Consider the following 26,012-nt stretch of genomic DNA (forward strand, 5'->3'; position numbering starts at 1 on the left):
TTTAAAATTGAAGTTAGTGACTACAATGTTTTATTGTTGGTAGTCCATAAACGAATAGCAATGCTGAAGTTTTGGAAGGGGAACATAAAATAAATTACAGCACAGGGGTATTATACAACCTAAATACAGCCCTGCCAGCACACCACCATATCTGAACTGTTTTAAAATTTTGACATCCCACATCAACCAATCCACAAACTTCTGGCTGTGGATTCTGTCTTCAGAAATTATATGTTCACTGTCCTGCTCAATGAACTAATAATCCCATAGGTGCTGTTATGTATCCCTTTTACACCAATGGTTAATGGGTTGCCTAAGTCATTACAATTCCGAACACAATCAAAAGGAGCTTTGATGCCAACAATCTCAAACTTCACCAACCCATGGCACTGAATGAATGTGTTTTAAATGGGGTTTCCTCTTCAAAAAGGATAAGCTTGCCATCCTGCACAGTGTACATTACTCTTTCATGACTACCCCCAACAGAAGGAGCATTTCTGCCATTTCAACTCTTTGGCTAACTCAAGCCATTACTTGCGCTTTATTCCTTGTCTATTCAGACTATTCTCAAGCTTCTTGGGTTGTATCCATACTTTTGTCCAGTCTCCAGAGCAGTAATGCACTTGCAGATATTCAGAATGAGGCTAGCAGAGTTGAAACATATTTTAAACCTCTTGCCCAATGTGGCATATTTGACTACATTACAGTCATCTACCTTGTTCCACACCTTACTGCTGCCAACCGAAAATCTCAAATGTTCTAATTCTGCCTGTGTTACACCAGAACTACTTTGACTTTTAAAATCAACTACTCCATCTCCATAATTATGGAGCATTATACACAAATATCACAGCACCAAATGCCAGCCACATCTCCACACAAGCAGGTTGCTTCACAACATCCAACATGACAGTGTACACAAACACCACACTGTCAATCATTTCACACTACTCTATGGCAGTCCGTACATTTGTTCATTGTGACAGTGTTTATTTAGCATAGACACATTATTTAATGATATATGTTCATGAAAATATACAATACTTTACACATTTCTGTTTGATTTTTCTCAAAAACAACTGACTTATGACATTTTATGGGAGGCACCTGTGTAGATCATTTATAAACTTTATTGAGTTATCTAAACATAAGGGTTTTAATGGAGATTCATGATTTTTGTATGTGATTTAACTAGGAAGAGAGTCGAGAATAAGATTGGATTAGGTTTGTGTTATTTCCCATGTATAAAATATAAAATGAACAAAAAATTTGAACTAACATACAGTAATGAAATTAATAAAAATACTTTTGATTTCAAGATACCACCAAAAAGCAGAACTGCATTTTGGCAGATGAACTAGTTGTGGTGGAGGTTGTGTCTAGCTCTGAAAGCCAGCAAATTTTCTTTTTCTTTGCGTGCCTATCAATGACTCAATATGTCTGTGCTCTTTTTTTTCTTTGGTGAGTGGTCTTCTTTAATGCAAAAAAGTGAACTTAATTACTTTTTATCCTGTATATCACTGAAAAATTAGTAATCATCCTTTGAAATAAATTTACTTTTGCTTATTATAATATGGTACTACATCTTTTAGTTTTCTTTCCTTGGAACACTGTCTATTGTCACTTAATGACTGTAAACAAGTGTGTGTTAACACATAGATAGACCAGAATCAAACTTCTAATTATCTAATACTTTTACCGCAGATTTTTATCACTAAAATAGTCAAATTTAATAGTGATTCAACATCTCAACAATCTTCACAATGTCAGTGTTGCCATCTCAGACTTCTGAATATGTTGTGGCCATTTAGAATCCTTAATGTTGTTTCATAATGGCCATGAACTTGTCAGTGTTAAAACAGTCAACTGGTGTGGCACAATGGTGTTTGATTACAGTCACATGCTTTATGTTAAGCAGAGCTCACTTTAGGTGAAAAATTTATATACATGACATTGGAAGAACGGGTGCTTCTATTCCGATGCAAATGCCATGTTACTCAAAGAACACAAATCATTAAATGTAATATTTGAAGCAATGAGTTTTTTAAGTGATGATGAATGCAGAAGTACGTTAATTGTGAAGTGACATCTTTGAAAAGCTATAAAATTGCAACTGAAAAAAAAAGAGTTTCAAAGGAAGTGACAAATTTTCTCAAGTATCAGTCATATTAATTTGGAATTGGCTTTAACACAACAATGAGGCAAACCAACTATTAATGTTTTAAGATATGTGCTTATGTGAAGTATATGCACTTTGAGAGCACCTGAGCAATTCAGTAACTTACACTTACTTACCTTTCACTCGAAGCTGAGCAGAGTAGTTGCCACTGGCAGCATTGTTGGAAGCCACACAAGTGTACATGCCACTGTGTCTTGCTGACAGCTTTGTGAAAACCAGCATGCTGTAGAATTCACTGCTCTCTTTTTCAGTTACCTGCATAAAAGTAGGAATCTTTCATAGGCAAACCAAGAATGTAAAGATTTTACGTAATTTCACTGGATATACCTTCCCATCTGAATGAAAATATCAACATCTCATCTTACTAATTTTTGGAAATTCCAACACTGATTTACTATTAGCAAGTTCAAAGGGATAAGTGTCACAGTCTATATTGTGTTTAATCACTATCAATTCATTCATTCATAGTTTCTTACAGATCCATGTCATTGATGAAATCCGATTGCATGCAATGTCTTTCTCTTTCAAACAGCAAGAGAGGCCTATTGCATTCATTTCTTTGCATATCAAGAATTAGTATTCCTAAACAACTTTTGCAGACAGTTTTTACTACACAGTAAAAGGGAAACCACTAAGTCATACACATATCAAACAAAGTTTTGCATCACCCTGGTTCCCAGAACTCCTGAAAGATAGATGTTGACTGTGGATATTATATCACAGGCCCTGTCCCTTTGACTGTTCAGAGATGCCAGTAAACCCAACGAAAGATCTAAACAACCATGAATGAGCAGCCCCTGTTAGACGGAGGGGGTCCGACAGTCTATCCGTTCCAGTCGTTCCACCAGGAAGGAGGTATGTGGCACTTGTTGTCTGTTGTTCAACCATGCCTAGACAGTCAGTACTGCAGTTTGATTGTGTCCGCATTGTAACTTTGTGCCAGTAAGGGCTCTCAACAAGGGAACTGTCCAGGTGTCTCAGAGTGAACCAAAGTGATGTTGTTTGGACATGGAAGAGATACAGAGAGACAGGAACTGTCAAGACATGCCTTGCTCGGGCACCCAAGGGTTACTACTGCAGTGGAGATGACCGTTACCTACAGATTATGCCTCAGAGGAAACCTGACACCAATTCCACCACTTTGAATAACGCTTTTTGTGCAGCCACAGGATGTCGTGTTATGACTCAAACTGTGCTCAATAGGCTAAATGATGCACAACTTCACTCCTGAAGTCCATGGCGAGGTCCATCTTTGCAACCACGACACCATACAGTGCAGTACAGATAGGCCCAACAACATGCCGAATGGGCTGCTCAGGATTGGCATCATGTTCTCTTCACCGATGAGTGTCACATATGCCTTCAACCACACAATTGTCGGAGACATGTTTGGAGGCAACCCGGCCAGGCTGAACACCTTAGACACACTGTCCAGTGAGTGCAGCAAGGTGGAGGTTCCCTGCTGTTTTGGGGTGGCATTATGTAGGGTCGACATACGACGCTGGTGGTCATGGAAGGTGCCGTAACGGCTGTACAAGATATGAATGCCATCCTCCGACCAATAGTGAAACTATATTGACTGTATATTGGCGAGACATTCGTCTTCATGGACAACAATTAACGACCCCATAGTGCACATCTTCTGAATGACTTGCTTCAGGATGATGACATCGCTCGACTAGAGTGGCCAGCATGTTCTCCAGACATGAACCCAATCGAACATGCCTGGGATAGATTGAAAAGGGCTGTTTATGGACCATATGACCCACCAACTACTCTGAGGGATCTACGCCGAGTCGCCATATTGAGGAATGGGACAATCTGGACCAACAATGCCTAGATGAACGTGCGTATACTATGCCACGAAAAATACTGGCAAGCTTCAATGCAAGAGGACATGTTACTGGGTGTTAGAGATACCAGAGTGTACAGCAATCTGGACCACCACCTCTAAAGGTCTCGTTGTATGGTGGTACAACATGCAATGTGTGGTTTCCATGAGCAATAAAAATGGCCAAACTGATATTTATGTTAATCTCTATTCCAGTCTTCTGAATAGGTTCCGGAATTCTTGGAACTGAGGTGATGGAAAACTTTTTTGATATGTGTATATTCCCAAGGAAACACTCCTTCATTTCTTTAAAGTCAAAAACTCTTGCAGTTTGAGATTTGTCTGTGCCCACGTGTTCCTAAGGTTTTACACATCCTCCATTACAGTCTCGATCTCTCACCATGCAATTTCCATAGTTTTGGTGCCTTGAAGAAAGATATTGGTGGCTGTCCATTTCCTTCAGATGAAGAGATGCACACTTGGGTACAAACAAAGTTCTGTAGGCAACCACAAACATTTTTCCATGAGGGCATTGGCCATCTTGTCTCACAGTGGTATAAATGCATTAACAGTTATAATGATTACTTCTCAAATAATAGACACTTTACTCACTTTTTCCTATCTCTCTCCTTGTCATTTGGCTGCTCTTTGTATAATAAAATAGGGTGGAACAATGTGTTGTTTGTCTAGAGCTGTCTGTACAATTTATGTTTACTTGAAAGTTGGTAAAACATAATGTTTCCTGTACGTTTTCTTAGGTTTATAACAAGAGGAAAAAGCAGAATGTGAGTTGACTGTGATGAAATGAGTGTTGTTTGTACAGGGTGGTGAGAAATAATGTGTTAGAAAGTGTTTGTATACTGTGGTTTAATCATATACCATAAATCAGTCTCTTTGTGGTATTATTGTATTGTTGCTCTGAAAATTCTATAGCTCACTCAACAGAGTCTCAGTTCACTTTTCAGTATGGAAGCATGGACATTGGAACAGCATTTGTTTATCATCGTTACTTTACACAAATTCTGGACATATGTTACAATGAATCACATATTCAACAGCTCCCTCAGGAATGATCACTTGTCCCTGAGATCACACTAATGAAAGTAAGTCCAACTGTAATGACAAAATTTAAGCATCCTTCGGTACAGATTTTGTGCATTGTTTTTACTGTTTTTGACAGGCTCATCAGACAATTTGAAAAGACTGAATCCCATCATGACTCTGCCAAATCTGCCATCTTTATACGAGGACAACCCTGTGTCATGGTTTTCGCTTGTTGAGCATATTTTCAAGTTGTATCATGTGTCCGACGACACGTGTGCCTCATCACGCACATCCATGATCATTCAGGCTTAATTTGCAATCTACTCCTCTCACCACTGCCTCCACCAAAATACGAGTTCGTGAAGAAGACGATCATAGGATGCCTTGCCTGCGCACCACAAGAATTAATAATCAAGATCTTGTATGAGGAACACCTGGGGGACCGAACCGCATCACAACTCTGGCGCCACCTTCGGCTATTTGTGAATGAGTGTACCATGCCGGACATCACACTGTGGGTGGTGTGGTCTGCCAAGCTGCCTAATGACCTACAGATCCACTTGCTACCACACTCCTTCGAGTCAATTGGCACTCATCTCCACATCACAGACCAACTGTATTCATCGCTACGACAATGCCATCCAGCTCAACACTCAACACTAGCTGGCCCAACTGCTCCCGCTTACCGGCCGTTTGCTGGCAGAGGGAAGGCTTGCTCTGCTTCCATGCCTTCTACATCGTCTGGCAGCATCCGCTAACTCTCTCCACCATCTGAACACTCCAGGATTGCCCACCATATATGCGGTATATATGCCAGAACAAATTGGCAAGGACAAGCCTCCTCTGCTCCCGCAGTCTCCACCACCACCACATCCGGCTCATTCATACTGCTGGTACCACAAGGTTTTCGGAAATAATGCTAAGAAGTGACGGTTACCCTGCCAGCACCCAAATACCGACCACAGGACCTAAAAGACGCCGAGTCCTGCAGGGAACCTCACAGGTGTCCTCATACATTGTACTCCATCCACTCATCCGGCCGGCCGAACGGTCGTTTGTATGTGACTGAGATTCTGTCACGGCTCATTTTCCTAGTCGACACTGGTGCTGATGTGTCCATTATACCTACATCGATGGCCCCCCTATCTTTTCACTGATGAAGTCACTTCTACGAGCTGTCAACGCATTGACATTACAAACCTCAGGCTCTGTCAGAGTTACAGTGAACCTATCTCATTCTCAGTGTTTTCCATGGACTTTCTACGTTGCTGACATCAATCAACCAATTCTTGGTATGGATTATTTGTCCCATTACAAACTCTCTCCAGACATAGTTAGGGGCTCAGTGCTACACCAACCCACTAACACTCAGATACTGCGCTCCCTCACTTATGTTCCACACTCTGTTTCTCGCGTGACATGTGAGTTAGTAGGCAAGTACTCCACCCTCGTAGGTGACACTATCTACTTTCAGAATATGACTCGATGGCACAACTCCGCTGGGAAAACAACGAGCTGAAACAACGCATAGCACACACTTACAACGAGCTTGTTGCGGCTCGTACCTCGCTAATGAAACTGCAGCCCACAGTACTGCCACCTAATCGAGCTTCTCTGTCTGACCCCAGCTCAGACACAGTTAGTCCAAAAACATTAATTGCGTGTGACAATTCATGTCCTGTAGACTCCACACCCCTGACATGCTCGCCTCGTTCAGTGTCATGTGCTTCAAACCACATAGGCAGCCACCCCACATGTTGATAAACATTTCCCCTCTCTTTTGCACCAGCCATGTGATTCGGTGACCATCGCTGTTCCACGCATGACGCTCTTGCCCGCGCTGGTTATCGAGTGCAAGGTTGACAGTAGACAGTTGTTCCCCATTCCGAACCACTCTGCACTTTCCGCGCAGCCGTCCTCCCCAAACAAGCGCACGCCGCGCTCACATACTAAGCATGTGACTTTAAGGCTGCCCTTTCCCACTCACGCTAACGGCTACACCTCGTTGCACCCTACTTGTCCAAAAACTTCCAATACAACTTCATGCCATTCAGCCTGAAAAACACAGCACAAACGCGGCAGCATTTCATTGACTCCAAATTACAACAGTTCGAGTTTTGCTTCGCATACCTGGATGACTTACTCTTTTCAGCCAATCAGGTGAGGAACATGAAAATCATTTATCCACGGTCCTCTAGACCTGGAACTCCAATAGTGTCAAGGTCAACAAAGACAAATTCCAATTGCGTCTGCCCTCCATCACTTTCTTGGGTTACACCATCTCCCCCAACGGAATACAGCCTCCCAAATCTTGCATGCATGCCATCGCGTCACTGCTGCCCCCAGCTACTTACAAAGAACTCTGACGTTTCCTGGGCACAATAAATTACTACCGTCGTCACCTGCCCTCTTCCGCCACCGTACAGGCCCCACTGATAGGCCCCCTGTCGGGTAAACAGACTTCAGGACTCAAACCCGTTAGCTGGACTGCACCTAAGCTGGAGGCCTTCAATGCACTAAAGACTTCTTTAGCTCATGCCGTGATGCTCGCCCTCCCCGACCCCTCGACCAAGTTGTTCATCAGTGTGGACATGACATCGTGGTGGGAGTGGTACTACAGCAACGCAAGGCAGACATGGTTTCCCCTCTTCATTTCTTCTCTATAAAAGTATCAACAGCTTGTTCTTCATCCTCATGGATCACAAACCACTCGCAGATGCTTTCTGCAACCCTCCTAAAGACCCACCCCCTCGGCATTTCTGCCATTTTGATATAGTCTCCCAATTCACAGCTGACTTTCGCTACATCAAAGGCACGGACAACACAGACACAGATTTTTTCTCATGGATCAATACTATTTTGTGCATCATTGACTTATCCAAGCTGGCTGCCCTACAAGCCCCCAACGAGGAATCTCAAGCTCTCCTCACAGACGCTCAAACGTCCCTTGTGTTTACCAAAACTAAATTCCTTGGTGTTGTGGACGAGTTGTGGTGAGACTCTTCTACTGGTACCTTAAGCCCATTGCTCCAGCCCTCTCTGCACCAGTAGGCCTTCGACATGCTGCATAACCTCGGTCACCCTGGCATCCGTGTCACTACACAGCTCGTCTCCGAGTGTTTCATTTGGAAAAATATAAAACGGAACTGTCAGACCTGGGTACACAGCTGCATCCCCTGTCAATGCAACAAAGTCGGCCACCACACCACCCCACCACTGGGCAAGTTCGACATCACCCTAGGACGATTTTGTCATGTACATATCAATATTATTGGTCCTCTTCCACCGTTGGAGGGGCATAGATATATTTTATCCACGATTGATCACATGTGCCCCTCTCCCCCCCCCCCCCTTCCCCAGATTTCATAAGTTGCATGCACACTCACTTCAAACATGCGTGCCTGCACCCACCTATCAGCCACTCCCCGCCGGACACTTGCACGCCAACCGCTCTCAACACTCACTCCCACGTGATGCTGAGAGATGATTCGGTCTGACAGGGTCCCTTTAAAGTCCTCCAGCAGGGCAATACAACTTTCGACATCATCATCAAAAGCTGTCTGAAAACTGTTTCGTTACACCGACTCAAACCAGCATCCGTGGACCCTGACACCCCTCTGCTGGCTCAGTCACATTCTCCTAACGACTCTCCTGTCAGTCTCCCTCCCGCCGTGAAGTCCGACAATGTTTCTCATAGGGCCACCATGCCGATTTTATCGTGGGATGCCTGTCTGTCACCAACCCGATTCCGTACACCTATACAGAAGAAAAATAATCACAAAGAAAAGGAGTGCTACTTTAAAAACAATAATAAAATTCTTTAACTAGATGTGAGATATTTGAAGCTGATGTCTCACAATGAAAGGACAAACCATAAAGAAGAAATCTGTAATTATAAGAATGAGTGTAAAACAAAAATAGCGTTTTTCGCCTTAGAAAACATCAAAGAAGAACAGGCAAGACTTTCCCATGTAAATGGATGGAAGTGTGGAGCTTCTTTGTGATTGGTTGACCCTCATGCTCTCTAGGTTTAATGTTGATGTCATTTGTGCTAACATGCTCAATTGGCTTAATGAGTAATAAAGTAGTTACTGTGCATTTAAATGGTGTTGATCGTACTTCGTCCTGATCAGCTAGGCCAGTTAACTAAAGTGGTGACCCCAATTTCACAGATTATTTATGATATTCAACATTGGGCCAACATAGGGCATTTGTTTACAATCACACATTTAGATCATCAGCAAGAGGATGGGTTCCTTATTCGGAAGGAAGATCATATTAATTCTTCAGAAGGAAGAGTCAAATGGCAAACTTCAAATTAGGCCTACCATTATTTATTCAACACAAGAATACTCAAATCAGAGAGGAAATGAGGCACTGACTAATTAATTTCATGGACCATAGTGCTAATGGCAGACCAATATGTGAATAAAACACTGGACAGTGTGTTACATTGTCAATATAACCATGAATTGGGCAGTTTTACAATCAGCCAGTATTACTCAAGAGAGAACTGTACCGGATTTTACTGTGCCAGTTTATAACCTGATGTTTCCGCCTCTGTTGGTATGGTGTGATGTGTGCTCCAGTGACACAACAGCTCCAGTATTAACTGCACAGTCATGTGAAATGTGCATTGGGTGTTCAACCATGCTGTGATCATGGCAGGAACTTTGATCTTATGAATCTGGCAACAAAATGACTCTCCAGCGAGTGGCCATTGCTGAACAGCTGCAAGTGGTAATCATTCCAAATTTACTAGCATTCCAACCCAGCCACCCACAGACTTGGTTTCAAATAATTTAACTCATTTTACAAAGTTGTGGAGTGGTAGATGATACATATAAATTTGTAGCAGTGCTGAAAAATTTAGCCAAATCTTCTCATATTGATGTTACTGCTGCTATTCCTACTTTAAACAAGTTTGATATGATAAAGAAAGGCATTACTGTCACGCTTTTTGCAGACACATGAACAAAAAATACACAAGGTCTTGTATGAAGAGGACATCAGAAGCAGAACACCACAACTGTGGGAACACGAGTCATACAGTTGGACCCGATATATTTCCAGATGACACCTTATGGAGAATATGGCTGCTCCCGCCTTTACCATCATTCTTATTTCAAGAGAGTATGAGACTGTAGATATCAAATGACACTTGGCCGAGAGGTTCCATGCAGTACTGCAATCACATAAGGAAGCGGATTCGCATGTAAGAAGTATTAATACTATGCAGGGAGCCATGTTGCCATGATAGGAGAGGGGTGGTTCTGGAAAAGTACAAACACCTGTGAACTTGAACTTAACTGGCAGTGTGAAACATGAGGGCCATGGGGTCTACAGAGATGATGCAGAATGCTGATTAACAGAGCTTCAGCGGAAGTAGATGACTCCTCCCAGTGGAAGACTGTTGACCTAATGTTCTCGGCCTTGCACAGAGAGAATAGCAACACAATGCATAGCAGTGGCTCACTGCCGAAGGACATGTTCTTTCATGAGAAATTCAGAGTAACGTCACATGCAAATATATTTACCCTTGCTATTTCACATATCAGCAACAACACACTACTATCAGCGCAGCTGACAACAAGACTCAAAAGGACTGCACCCTACAAGGATTAGCATAACATTTCATTTTCCCAGCTTAAGGACCCAAGGATTTATGTGCAATCTTAAGAAACCAAGGATTTATGTAAAGGGTAGGGGGTCTGGCCACCACTTCCTGGAAGACTGGTTATGCAGTAAGCACTGCACTCAGGCAACAAACCAATAAGCCGTTAATTACTTACCAGTGTGTCATTGCGGAACATGCCACCTTACACTAGATTTTCAATTGTGGTGCACTTCCAACTGGAATTTTGTGATAGCAGATGTATCTGTACCAGTTATAGGGGAGCATTTCTTTGTCACTAAAAACTATCACTAGATTTAGCAAAGGAAAGATTAGTTCTATTGCTGGACATTCAGTGCAGGAACACATGGAGAATTTAGCCACAACAGCACAGAGGGATAAAAGAAAACATTTAACAAAAATTATATCACTACAGAAGAGGAGATCTCCAGGACTCACACCAAATTGCAGGAGATGATAAAGCAGACATTGTTACTACATCAAGGAAATTCAGAGTTAGAGGAATCAATAAGGAATTGTCCAGAACAGATGGATAGCACACACAAGAAACTACCAGCCTTGCAGCATCAGGAGCAGCCACTATGGTGGAACAGACAAGGTACAAAGGTTTGTGGTGTGCAAACCACTAAAATTTTACCTGGTCATGCCGGCAAAAGGAAACATGTGGTCAGTAAAAATGTGGACTAAAAGCATTCAGAGGTGTTGTTCATGGGATGAGGCTTTACTGTCATCCATTGCAAGGTCCCACAGTCTATGCAAGACAAGGAGATTTGCACCAAATAGATGCTGAGCAGGTAAACAAATTGTAAACAAACTTTTGCTCTTAGGCATAGTTCAGCTTTCTGCCAGCAACTGGGCATCACAGATCCATTTAATACCTAAGAAGGACAATTACTGTAGATTGTTTGGAGATTATAGATCACTTACTGTAACACCAATATCGATTGTAAGTAGTTTATACTGTGTAATTACGTGCATGTAACTATGAAGTAGTTGTTCTTTACTGATTAAGTTCATTGAGTTGTGAAAGGAAAGTTGATATGTGTAACATATGTAATATAAAAACTTAAAAGATGTTTAAAAATAATGAAATTTTGTAAATTATGCCTGTTTATAAAAGAGAATTTGTAATTTGAATATTGGTTCATGTTTAGGAAAATTGTATGATGTAACTTAAAAGGTGTAGGGAACCCCCTCCGCTGCGGAAGAGACTTGGCATGTGGGAAAAGGTGGATTTGGCGGTCAATCTGGGTGGCAAGAGAGAGCACACATTACACAGTCAGTGGCCAGCAGTTGTACAGTCAATACCGTGGGTGCCAAGTGAGGCATTCGGAAGCTGATTTATGTTGAAATTGCCTCGAATGTGGTTTCGGTTGTAATATGGTGCTCTTGTATTATGGAATGGCTCTAAAATGATTAATATGTCGCCAAGAAGAAATCTGAAAAGAGCCTTAAACTGCAAGAGGTGAGACCAGATAGCCGCCATGTGCTTGCCACCACTATTGCGCCACTGCTTCGCCAACTTCAGGAAATTAGATATGTATCTTAGTATGGAGCAGTATGTTTGTGTGTGTGCTTTTTCAATAATAATTCAAGTGATAAAAACATGTGTGTGAACTTTGAAATTGTCCTGATCATGAAACATATGCAGGTTCCTATCCTAAATCTGCTTAAGACCAAGTATCCTGTTTCTGAATAATCAGTGAATTGTTTTTACTTTGAATGTGCCAAAGTTTCAGTGTGAAAGTGTATAAATGATGCTAGTTAAACAACCTGCTTCACAGGTAATGAAAAAGGCACATAATTTGACTTACAGGAAAATTGTTTTTGTTTTGACTATTACCATAAACTAATTTCTGAAGTTTTATTTGAGAATAACATTTGAGCAAATTGCTATATACTGTTGAAATACAAACAAATTCAAGTGGGGTTAGAAAGCCACATTAGTGTAATGCAGTTTGTCTCTGAAATAATTACAGAATTTGCCTGTAGAGTAAATGACAGTTGATGGGCCCCAACTATATTCTTTTCTATTATGAGAAAGATAAACTAAATATTGCTTTTGCTAAAGGAATCAGAAGTATTTCCATAAAAGAGAGGGTATATAAAAGTGTTATTTTATTGAATTTGGTGTCTGTGTGTTAGTTGAACCAGGACTTTTGTTGTGCTTCACTTAAGATTTGTGATGTCTTAGATAACTTTTTGGTGCTGAATTGGTTAATAGTTGAGATGATGATTATCATTAACAGGAGTAAAGTACCATCTGTCCTTCCGTGTCTACTAATTTATGCGAATGATAACTACTGCTAACCACAGTTCAGTTCATCTGGTAGTTGTGTGTATTCATTGCAGTTCACAAAGAGACAAAGAATGAAAGTCCCTGTTGCAAAATTACAGTTAAATTGTTTGAACTTAATGTTTCCACATTATTATGCCTAATTAGGCTGACGACTGTTTATTATTTCATTCACAAAAACTTTCACTACTTTCATTATTTCCTAAATTAAAGTCTTTCTACTAATTGCCATTTATACAAAATTCATGTTCGATACTCCCTGTCCATTAGGTAAACACATGGTCAAACTTCAAAATTCTTCCCCGAGGGTAATGTTAGTTGTCAGGGCATTATACTTAGTGTGAACTTGCAGTAATACACATTATATTACCTCATTTGCTATACCATTTAGGAATCCTTTGCCCAACTTACAGGATTTTGTACACCCTCTGGCAGATGAAAATATGTTTAGTGCGATAGATTCCAAAAAGACGTATCATCAGATTCCTATGGCGCCAAAAGACATTCCAAAAAGGTCAATTACCGTGCCCTCTCACCTTTTTAAATTCATGTGAATGCCTTAAGTGTTAAAAAATGCATTTTATTGACTCAATATTAGGAGAGTTTCCATTCTGTTTGTGTTACTTGGATGGTATTCTGGTTTTCTCAAAGTCAGCAGAACAGCATAAAACACATTTAAAAATTATGTTTGATACTCTGAGGATATACAGGTATGCTGCCATGGTCAACGAAGAAAAGTGCAAACTTTAGAAAAATTAAATAACCTTTTTGGATTATTCTGTAACTAAATCTGATATTACCCCAACAACTGATAGGACTGAAACTATCCACTCCATGCCTGGACCTGCAACCATCAAAGAGCTTGACGATTTCTTTAACAGTCAACTTCTGCAGGAGACATTTGCCTCAAGCAGAGCAATTGCAGGCACCTTCACATATGCCTTGATGGGGAATATAATCACAGGATGCATGTGCTAAAGTGGACAGATGATATTCAACAGGCTTTCAAGAAGATAAAATGCAGCTTAAAAAACAGGCAGTTACATTAGCACAGCTGATAGAGGATTCCCCTTTAACTATGACAGCGGATGTGAGTGATGTTGCAATCGCAGCAGTTCTGCATAAGGTAATCAATAGAAAACCTTACCCACTGAGGTTCTTTTCAAAAAAACTAACTGTGGCTCAGTGCAAGTGGTCAGCAATTGACTGGGAATTGCTCACAGTTTATGAAGCAGTCAGGCACTTCAAGGAAAACATCAAAGGCTGACAGTTCACAATATTAATGGACCACTGTCTCCTGGTGAACGTGATAAGTAATTCTAGTAAAGATTATGTGCTTCAACATTTTTGGCACTTGGATTCGATCAGCCAACTCTCAACAGATGTGGTACACATTAGAGGAGCAGTTAACATTGTGGCTGACTACCTTTTCAGAATAAATTTACTGTCAATATGCCTCAACCTAGATGGCATCGCAGCAGCCCAAGAAAATGATGAGGACCTCCAACAAATATTATGAAACCCACAGTTGTAATGAAACAACAGAACAAGTCTAAAATGTGAATGCAGGCAAATGACTGATACAGAAGCGAGTGACACATCTCTAAGACACACCAGATTGTTCATGCCATGTACAGGAAATATGTGTAATTAGTCATCAAGGGACAGTTGTGAAAGACATTGACAGTGTTGTGAAAGTTGTGAAGGAAGGTGGATCAATCAAGAGAGGGACAATAGGAAACTTTGTGAGTGACAAGTGTATTCTTAAGGATGTTGTGTATGTTCCTGAACTGGTTAGAAATCTGACATCTGTGTATGCTATCACTGACAAAGTTTATAATGTTGTTTTTGGAAAACATTCTGTTCAAATTTATAAAGATAAAATACTCATTTTAAACAGACCAAAAACAAGAAATGGATTGCCTGTAGTGACAATTAAACCAGAAATGCAGTCATTACAACCAGAAAAAGAAAAACAAGAATGTCATTAGAAGCTAGGTCACATGCATGTAAGTTGTACTTCAAAAATCAAGAAAATTTGTGATGGAGTTCCTAATAAATTACATTCAGTGGAAAAATTATGTGTACCTTGTGTATGAGCTAAACTATCAAGAAAGCCGTTTTCTACTGTTGGAGAAAGATCAACAAGACAACTTAAACAATAAACACTGATCTGTATGGAGAGCTAGATTTCCCAACATATAATGGATAATTTGAAAACCTGGGAGCTTATGGAAGACCAGGTAATATGCAAGACAGAGTTTACTATTAAAACATTGTGCACAAGTTAATAAGAGTGAAAAGCTAAGTGCATTGTCCATTTTTCAAATCTCATCCGATGCAGTCCCCAACAATCAGTCTTTCCTTCTCATACCGCATGGTAAATCTCCCCTGACCCGTGGTTCTGGATGACTTTTCCGAAATCTGCCCCTTTTCGTAGACCTCTCCAGTCCTTTTCATTCACCCTTCTTCCTTCCCCTTCATCCCTTCTGCCTGAAGAAAGAGCCACTCACTCTGAAAGCGTGTCAGTCACAACGGTCTTTTATATGAGTGTTCTGCCACTGCTTGGTGAGTAAATTTTTTATCTATCCTATTAAATAATTGAGTTGTAGACAGGTGCACAAAAGTGAATGAAAACTTGTTAGCCTCTAGATGAACGCTTTAATAAGCTAGAGGCACATGAACACTTGCTCATGCACACACACACACACACACAGATATATATATATATATATATATATATATATATGGTGCTGCTGATGGTGGTATATATATATATATATATATATATATATATATATATATATATATATATATATATATATATATATACCACCATCAGCAGCACCATGACCACCACCATCTCTGCAACTACATTGTGCTGGCTGAACACACAACACCAGATTGCAATTTGGCAAATGGTCACGGGAGTGTGTGTATTGGGTGGGTTGGATAAAGAGAGAATATGGCAGGACCTGCGAGGAGGGGCTGGCATGGGGTAGCTGACATCTTAGAGGGAGGCAGCAAGGTGTGGGATAGGAATGCAAGAGGGGCAGACTGCATGTGCTAGACGACTAGGAATGCAAGACTAGATATACTAAGTTCATGTGGCATCCATGACGATGATGTAAAGGTGCAAATTGAGAGAGGATGACATGGTGAGTGAGGGAGCTTCACGAAAGCTGGTGCTGGAGGAAAGGATCTAGACAGCACAGATTGTGAAGCACTCAATAAACTAAAGCATGTTGCACTCAGCAGTGTGTTATGACAGTGTATGGTCAACTCTTTTCTTGATTCAGTTTGGCAGTGGGCATTCATTCTGGTTGACAGCTGGTTAGTAGTCATGACCACATAAAATGCTGAGCAAAAATTGTAACAGAGCTGGTACATGACAAGGATCACTGCGGATACACCATCAAATTCCAGACTAAATTGGAGAAATTTCTTTTTGTGTATGCCATGATAGCTGCCCAAAAGCAAGTGCTGTTGGTGGTTAGTGGGCTTGATATGGGCAGAGTTATGGGTGGTGCCATCAGAGAGGTGGAGATCAACGTCTCATTGCGCTGAGGAGGATGAGGCGAAGCAGATAGGAGAAATGTTGAGATTGTGTATGAATGAGGATAGGTGTTTTGTCTCTGTGTTCGGGTCCTGAAGATATCATTAGATAACTTGAACCAGCAAGAAGTTTTGATCGTTTGAAGACTACAAATTCCTCCGAAAAACCCATGAACAGATTAGCATATACGGTGTAAATGCCTAACTGGGGATAGTAATTGTCGAAAAAATAAATATATCAAAGTAAAAGACTTTGCAAATATTAATCTTTGAAGTTGGAAAGGTGTAACTCAGATTGTTGAAAATGCTCTCGTGAACTTAACTTCTTTTCGTTCCCCGCTACAGTTAATTCTTCCTGTACATTTCTTGTGTGAGGACGGGTCAGAGAACACCAATGGTCGCTAATAACGTGAAAGCTCAAAAAGTGATTCTGGCGCACACGGATTTAGAACTCTGAACGTTGTTTATTTCTTGGCTTAATGTTTTTTTACACGATGCACCTAGGTATCTCACGTTGTACTGGCCCTCTGGCGCGAGATTTCTCGCGGGTGTTATATAGATTCGCTGACAATCGGAACATTGTTGCATGTAGTACTTACAATTACAGGCGTTGTTTAAAATTACTGAAAATGTTATTATTCAGCGAGTACCATTGAAATACATGAAATAGGATACAATGTATCAAATACATCCAAGTAGGCCCTATCTGTTGTTTTCCTGGAAAAATAGGTGAAATATTTCAAATAAACAATGTTGAGTACATTTTTGTTAATTGGACTGAAACTACGTTATCCAAGGTATTCCTGCTTGAAATATAGGTACATTATTGTCTAGTGTAGACAGAATTCCAATTTATAGTCTAGTAGGCTAAATAAACACGTGGCTTACATTCGCAGTTTAGTTTCGTATTGTGAATTACAGCAACTACGAAGTACCGGTAATTAGATGTCATTATCTTAAACAATAGTGTACTAAGTTGATAGTAAGACAAACAAAGTTTTTTTACGGATTCTTAACTTAATAAAATACGGTACATTTGGTACTTATTTTGTTACCCAATTGTCTGTAAACGAATAGTGCTACTTGTAACTAAACGAATCGACGACACGTTTCTAGCAATGTATGGACGTACGATTAGCGAATACTTTGACATGCAGTTGTTGAAAGTCACATTACAGACGCCAAAAGGCGAAATTTCATATGTGGGCCCTACCTAATGACATAACAGTTAATTAAGCGATCCAGATTTCCTTCGAAATCGAAAGAAAAACGGTCTGTTACGTTTCCCGTAGGAGTGTACCACGTGGGTGCCCATAGCTGTGTCACGGATTTGTTTATACAGGGTGATTCAAAAAGAATACCACAACTTTAGGAATTTAAAACTCTGCAACGACAAAAGGCAGAGCTAAGCACTGTCTGTCGGCGAATTAAGGGAGCTATAAAGTTTCATTTAGTTGTACATTTGTTCGCTTGCCATTTCAGCCAATAAAGTTTTTGGTCCCTTTTTCTTCGAAGGTGCTACTGTAACTGGACTACAGTATCTGGAGATGTTAGAGAATTGGCTGTTCCCTCAGCTCGAACAAGAAGCACAATTCATATTTCAGCAGGACGGAGCGCCACCACATTGGCACTTATCTGTCCGTAACTACCTGAACGTCAACTATCCGAGGCGATGGATCGGCCACCAGGCAGCCCGTGACAGAACAGTTCATCACTGGCCTCCAAGAAGCCCTGATCTTACCCCCTGCGATTTTTTCTTATGGGGGTATGTTAAGGATATGGTGTTTCGGCCACCTCTCCCAGCCACCATTGATGATTTGAAACGAGAAATAACAGCAGCTATCCAAACTGTTAGCCGGCAGCGGTGGTCTAGCGGTTCTAGGCGCGCAGTCCGGAACCGCGCGACTGCTACGGTCGCATGTTCGAATCCTGCCTCGGGCATGGATGTGTGTGATGTCCTTAGGTTAGTTAGGTTTAAGTAGTTCTAGGGGACTGATGACCACAGATGTTAAGTCCCATAGTGCTATAGCCAAACTGTTACGCCTTATATGCTACAGAGAGTGTGGAACGAGTTGGAGTATCGGGTTGATATTGCTCGAGTGTCTGGAGGGGGCCATATTGAACATCTCTGAACTTGTTTTTGAGTGAAAAAAAAAACCTTTTTAAATACTCTTTGTAATGATGTATAATAGAAGGTTATATTATGTTTCTTTCATTAAATACACATTTTTAAAGTTGTGGTATTCTTTTTGAATCACCCTGTATATCATCGATTCAAAGAAGAAGTAGTTGTGTGCAAGGTAGTAATTGATGAGGAGTATAAGGAATGACGTAGTTCGATTGGAGTCAGAAAGACGTTGTCAGACGTATTTTTTAAGAGCACAAGGGCATGGACGTGAGGGATATTATTGTGTTGGGAGGTGGCATTAACAGTGACGAGTAAGGTCATCACAGAACCTCTCCCCTGAATCTCACCCCAACGACTTCTCGCACACCCATCTACTACATGCCTCCGAAAATCCGTAAATACAATGATCCTGGATGCTCCATTGTAGCCGATTATTGTATTTCCTGTGAAAGAATCTCCGCTCTTGAACCAACAACCCTAAGTAACTGCCAACAGACTAGCCTCTCATATCAAACATACAAGTCGCTTCCATCACCAACTCTTGACCATTCTCATGCAATTAGCATCTGGAGCCTAGTTCAGCTGTTTGTCTTCATACTTGTCAAAACCTACCTTGGCCACCAACATCGCTGGATCTCTCCCCTATGAGAGCGTTTGGAATATTATGGGCACAGGCCTCTAACCAGAACAGGATTTTGGCGACCTAACGAGCCAAGTGGACAGAATTTGATACGCTGTCATCAGGAGGACATCCAACAATTGTGTCAATAAATGACAAGCTGATTAGTGTTTGCATAAGTGCTACAGGTGGATCAACGCGTTATTGACTTGCTCAATTTGTGAAGCCTTTTCTGTTGGATAAATCATACAATTTTTCTGAAATTGTAATCATTTGCTTGTATGTGTGAACCACATCTACTGATTTCGTTCCATTAGCGTAATTTCCTTGTGGTGCGTCGATTTTTCTGTCTTAGAGCTTATTTTTTTATGTTTATTTCAGCTCATTTCAATCTGAGTCAAACTCCTGCTGATTAATAAATATTTAATGCCGATCATTGGTAACAGAAGTGACTGCAAGATAAGCCAACAACTCCTGTCTTAATAATTTCTCTATTCTGGTGGTAGTTTGCATGTTGTTTATTTCTGTAGTTGCACGGTTTAGCTGTGTCATGATGAGCCGAGGGAAGAAATGAAGTCTAGGACAGCGACTTGGAGGCCCATATATGTCCCTGGGATGTGCGGCCCAGCTTTCAATGGATTAAGGGCGAGGGTTTGGGAAGATGTATCACATCAGGTCGGTCACTTAATATAGGCTGCTGTGGCCAACAACTGTCAAGCCAGGCACCTGGCTGACAGTAACCACAGACTTTTTCCACTGGTGTGGCCTGTGCGGTATAATGACAGGGGCCCTATTTGTATCGTTCATACCGATCGGTGCAGTAGGTTAGACTCGGTAGTGACGTCATTTTCGGTTCTTAATCCGAGGTTACTATTCTGTAAGTTCCTGAGACCTGTTACCGATCGGTCCTCCTGCCTATTTTTCGACAACTATACCGATAGGTTTTGGATTTCGGTATGGCCCTCTCGTTCGGTTCAGTGTGATTTATTTACATCCAGAATTTGTAACGTAACGATTTCCGAGTGTGTGGTCAGACAGGAATCTAAGAGCACAATGTAAATTACTGTGAATGAAACCAGCAGCAATCGTCTTTATACTTTATTTAGCTTGTCACAAGTATTTATCTGCGATCGAATACTTAACAACAGTTGACAGAGATGAAAGATTCCCACCACAATATTTCTAGAGTATACCACCATATATGAAACATTTTGATTCATCAGACGCATGTTATAAACTACAAGGAACTTCTATAGCTCCACTCGCCATACGCTCTCTAAAAGGCCGTTTTTAAAAAAAAAATTTTTATGAACCAAATCGTTGATATATTATGTAGAGAAGTATGCTACTGCATCATTTGGATCTCTAGGAGCGAGTTACAACCACATTCTGTGCATGTTCTTATTCTTTGACACTCTCTTAAACAATTTTTCCTGTTCGTGGAGATGTGTTCGGTCTATGCAAGTAATTGAAGGCAGTTTGTTTATTGCCGTACGCGTTTCACTTCTTTTTTTCGTGAAGATGCTTCACAAATAAAAGAAGCGAAACACGTATGGCAATAAAGAAACTGCGTTCAGTTAGTTGCATAGACGCAACGTACCTCCAATGAATTTTGAAGTAACTAAGGAACGAAGTCGAATAATGAGCCGAGACGAGAGTCTGGGCCTGTGCAGAATATTGCCATTTTACAAGTCGACCCATGCGGTCAAACTACAGTCCTTATCTTTTTTTCGTCCGACTGGCAGCTTCCTGAAAGGCAGTGGAGTGGAAGGCCAGTCGCAGTGACAGATTTCTGTTGTCTCACGGGAAGGGATGCAGTTGTGTTTCGTTTAGAGATTCTTTCTTCTCTTTGAAAGGCCGATTTGCCAACATCCCGGCGCCATGCAAATTGAATAGTTTCACTTAAAAAACACGCAGATACTGGGAGACACGACGGCAACTTCTGAGAATATCGTGCACGGGAGATCAGGGTGCTGGCTGTAGCAAAGGCTTAACTGGAGAGTGGGAGATTGGCCCTAAATTGTTTAAGAACGGTATCCACAGGAAGACAGGGGACTGGCTAATTTCATAAAGCTTTTCTCAGAAGGGGTGTTAGTTAGCTGTAAAAATAATATCACTGACCAGCGTTTAGTGGAGAATTTTCATTGGCAAAGGAGAATTACTGGTACTTCGCAAAGGGAGAAAGAAGTTCTCCTTTGGTGACAGTCATGTCTGGGTCTTCAGCTTGGGAGAAAGACACACTTCTTTTTCGACGGCGGAATGGAAGACAGTTTCATTCTGGGGGACGTTACAACATCCAGCCACAGATGTGTAGCTGTGGGTAGTCAGTCATATCGCTCATAGCTTCCCACTTCCCAGTATGAGAACTATGGTGAGAACTTGCGGCATAGGCAAGCGGGGAGTGAAAGTTATTAATTGTGTGCTTCCAATGCGATCTTGTCTTCTCATGATGACTTACGAGATTATGGCCATTCTCCTTTACATATTCCACATAGACTTTGCCAAGTCAATCAATTGTTAGTTTAGGTTTGATCAATATTTCTAAGTTTTAGTCTTCGTGTTCTCTCTGCTTTATCGATCTCAACAAAATTCTGCCAATAGTTCAAGTCCACATGTGTGATGATAGAGATTTTTATAATAAAGTAGGGTTAATTTTGGACTAATCGTTAATTTTATTAGTTAGGTGAACTAATTTTCAATTCTCTATTCTTTAATGTTTTTATGAGAGGATCAATACCCAGGACTCGTTTGCTAGGGCTATGTTGTCGGAAGCGCTGTGCACAGAATCGCAGTGTTTTTCTTCATTACATGACCGGGAGAACTCCAGAATCAAAACCCCTTCAAAATATGAAAAAACATACAATGCCCGCTTCCAAATTACTTCTTTCTCTGTCACTTCGATCAACACTAACAGAGGTGAAATCTATTATGCTTTTTTCATCCAAGGACAAAACTATCACAACATGGGAACATTACTACCACTACACAACGAAGACCATAAATTTCTGCAAAAGACCACATGGAGAACATGAATGGCAATTTAATGCACCTCGGATAGACGAAGTCGCCATCGTAGTTGTGGACAATGAAAACACAACCATGACATGATTGTACCATGAAAAAGAGGCCCACGACGCACTGTAGAGTCACGCCTTTCATATTAGATTAGATTAGATTAGATTAATACAAGTTCCATGGATCATGAATATGATATTTCGTAATGATGTGGAATGAGTCAAATTTTCCAATACATGACATAATTAAATAAATTTAACAACATACTTAAGTTAATATAGCAACTTTTTTATTTTTTGTGTTTTTTTATTTATTTTATTTTTTATTTTTTAAATATTTTTTTGTTTTTTTCTTTTTTTTCTTAATTTATATCTAAAAATTCCTCTATGGAGTAGAAGGAGTTGTCATTCAGAAATTCTTTTAATTTCTTCGTAAATACTTGTTGGTTATCTGTCAGACTTTGGTTACTATTTGGTAAGTGACCAAAGACTTTAGTGCCAGTATAATTCACCCCTTTCTGTGCCAAAGTTAGATTTAATCTTGAATAGTGAAGATCATCCTTTCTCCTAGTATTGTAGTTATGCACACTGCTATTACTTTTGAATTGGGTTTGGTTGTTAATAACAAATTTCATAAGAGAGTATATATACTGAGAAGCTACTGTGAATATCCCTAGATCCTTAAATAAATGTCTGCAGGATGATCTTGGGTGGACTCCAGCTATTATTCTGATTACACGCTTTTGTGCAATAAATACTTTATTCCTCAGTGATGAATTACCCCAAAATATGATGCCATATGAAAGCAATGAGTGAAAATAGGCGTAGTAAGCTAATTTACTAAGATGTTTATCACCAAAATTTGCAATGACCCTTATTGCATAAGTAGCTGAACTCAAACGTTTCAGCAGATCATCAATGTGTTTCTTCCAATTTAATCTCTCATCAATGGACACACCTAAAAATTTGGAATATTCTACCTTAGCTATATGCTTCTGATTAAGGTCTATGTTTATTAATGGCATCATACCATTCACTGTACGGAACTGTATGTACTGTGTCTTATCAAAATTCAGTGAGAGTCCGTTTACAAGGAACCACTTAGTAATTTTCTGAAAGACAGTATTGACAATTTCATCAGTTAATTCTTGTTTGTCAGGTGTGATTACTATACTTGTATCATCAGCAAAGAGAACTAACTTTGCCTCTTCATGAATATAGAATGGCAAGTCATTAATATATATTAAGAACAACAAAGGACCCAAGACTGACCCTTGTGGAACCCCATTCTTGATAGTTCCCCAGTTTGAGAAATGAGCTGATCTTTGCATGTTATGAGAACTACTTATTTCAATTTTCTGCACTCTTCCAGTTAGGTTCGAATTAAACCATTTGTGCACTGTCCCACTCATGCCACAATACTTGAGCTTGTGTAGCAGAATTTCATGATTTACACAATCAAAAGCCTTTGAGAGATCACAAAAAATCCCAATGGGTGGTGTTCGGTTATTCAGATCATTCAACATTTGATTGGTGAAAGCATATATGGCATTTTCTGTTGAAAAACCTTTCTGGAAACCAAACTGACATTTTGTTAGTACTTCATTTTTACAGATATATGAAGCTACTCTTGAATACATTACCTTCTCAAAAATTTTGGATAAAGCTGTTAGAAGGGAGATTGGACGGTAATTGTTGACATCAGATCTATCCTCCTTTTTATGCAAAGGTATAACAATAGCATATTTCAGTCTATCAGAGAAAATGCCCTATTCCAGAGAGCTATTACACAGGTGGCTGAGAATCTTACTTATCTGTTGAGAACAAGCTTTTAGTATTTTGCTGGAAATGCCATCAATTCCATGTGAGTTTTTGCTTTTAAGCAAGTTTATTATTTGCCTAATTTCAGAGGGATAAGTGGGTGAGATTTCAATTGTATCAAATTGCATAGGTATGGCCCCTTCCATTAACAGCCTAGCATCTTCTAATGTAACTAGCTGTGCACCATGATCAGAAAGACGATTCTCAACAGGCTGAGCATTTATCTGGTTAAACTTATCTTGGTCTATAAAGAAGTTATCTATCAGTGAACTGCTATCTTTTACCACCCGAGTAGGAAAATCAATAACGAATGTCAAATTGAAAGAACAGAGTAATACTTCAAGGTCATTTTTTCTATTACCCTCTTTCAGAGAATCTACATTGAAGCCCCACAAATAATAATTTGCTTCCCCCTGTCTGACAGATAGCACAACAAGGAGTCCAAATTTTTCAGAAATAGATGAAAATTTCCTGATGGGGACCTACATACAGTTACAATTATAAATGTGCCTTTATTTAATTTAAGGTCGCAGGCACATGCTTCTATATGTTTCTCTACACAAAACTTTTTTGTTTCTATACTTTTTGCACAATGATAACTTTTGACATATATGGCAACTCCTCCTTTCTCCATATTTTCTCTCGTTACATGCCTTCTGACATCCATTAATATTTTCACTCGGAAAGGTGGAATATCATTTTAATGTGTAACAATTTCAACGTAAAAGAGGCGTAGAAACAAACAAAATGTCATTTCCAAAGAGTTCTACGCGTACCGCTTAATGATCAGGAACAATAAAACGAAAAATCACGTTCTCAACACTCGCCGTTTATTCGAACAATTCCTGGTAGACATGTGTGCAGAAACAGAAGCGGAACGGATGCTTTGCGAATCAGAAGAAACTATGCGCGAAAGAATACACTCCTGGAAATTGAAATAAGAACACCGTGAATTCATTGTCCCAGGAAGGGGAAACTTTATTGACACATTCCTGGGGTCAGATACATCACATGATCACACTGACAGAACCACAGGCACATAGACACAGGCAGCAGAGAATGCACAATGTCGGCACTAGTACAGTGTATATCCACCTTTCGCAGCAATGCAGGCTGCTATTCTCCCATGGAGACGATCGTAGAGATGCTGGATGTAGTCCTGTGGAACTGCTTGCCATGCCATTTCCACCTGGCGCCTCAGTTGGACCAGCGTTCGTCCTGGACGTGCAGACCGCGTGAGACGACGCTTCATCCAGTCCCAAACATGCTCAATGGGGGACAGATCCGGAGATGTTGCTGGCCAGGGTAGTTGACTTACACCTTCTAGAGCACGTTGGGTGGCACGGAATACATGCGGACGTGCATTGTCCTGTTGGAACAGCAAGTTCCCTTGCCGGTCTAGGAATGGTAGAACGATGGGTTCGATGACGGTTTGGATGTACCGTGCACTATTCAGTGTCCCCTCGACGATCACCAGTGGTGTACGGCCAGTGTAGGAGATCGCTCCCCACACCATGATGCCGGGTGTTGGCCCTGTGTGCCTCGGTCGTATGCAGTCCTGATTGTGGCGCTCACCTGCACGGCGCCAAACACGCATACGACCATCATTGGCACCAAGGCAGAAGCGACTCTCATCGCTGAAGACGACACGTCTCCATTCGTCCCTCCATTTACGCCTGTCGCGACACCACTGGAGGCGGGCTGCACGATGTTGGGGCGTGAGCGGAAGACGGCCTAACGGTGTGCGGGACCGTAGCCCAGCTTCATGGAGACGGTTGCGAATGGTCCTCGCCGATACCCCAGGAGCAACAGTGTCCCTAATTTGCTGGGAAGTGGCGGTGCGGTCCCCTACGGCACTGCGTAGGATCCTACGGTCTTGGCGCGCATCCG

General features: G+C 40.8%; 1 protein-coding gene across 1 annotated transcript in view; it reads right to left on the bottom strand.

Moving 5' to 3' along the window:
* LOC124780155 (Down syndrome cell adhesion molecule-like protein Dscam2) overlaps positions 1-26,012 on the bottom strand; it is a 436,971-nt gene that overhangs the window by 191,280 nt on the left and 219,679 nt on the right. The window contains exon 11 of the mRNA XM_047253760.1: positions 2,296-2,434. Coding sequence (XP_047109716.1) covers positions 2,296-2,434 — 139 coding nt within the window. The remainder of the gene's footprint in view (positions 1-2,295; positions 2,435-26,012) is intronic.

This window comes from Schistocerca piceifrons, chromosome 1 (assembly GCF_021461385.2).
Source record: "Schistocerca piceifrons isolate TAMUIC-IGC-003096 chromosome 1, iqSchPice1.1, whole genome shotgun sequence".
Lineage (NCBI taxonomy): Eukaryota > Metazoa > Arthropoda > Insecta > Orthoptera > Acrididae > Schistocerca > Schistocerca piceifrons.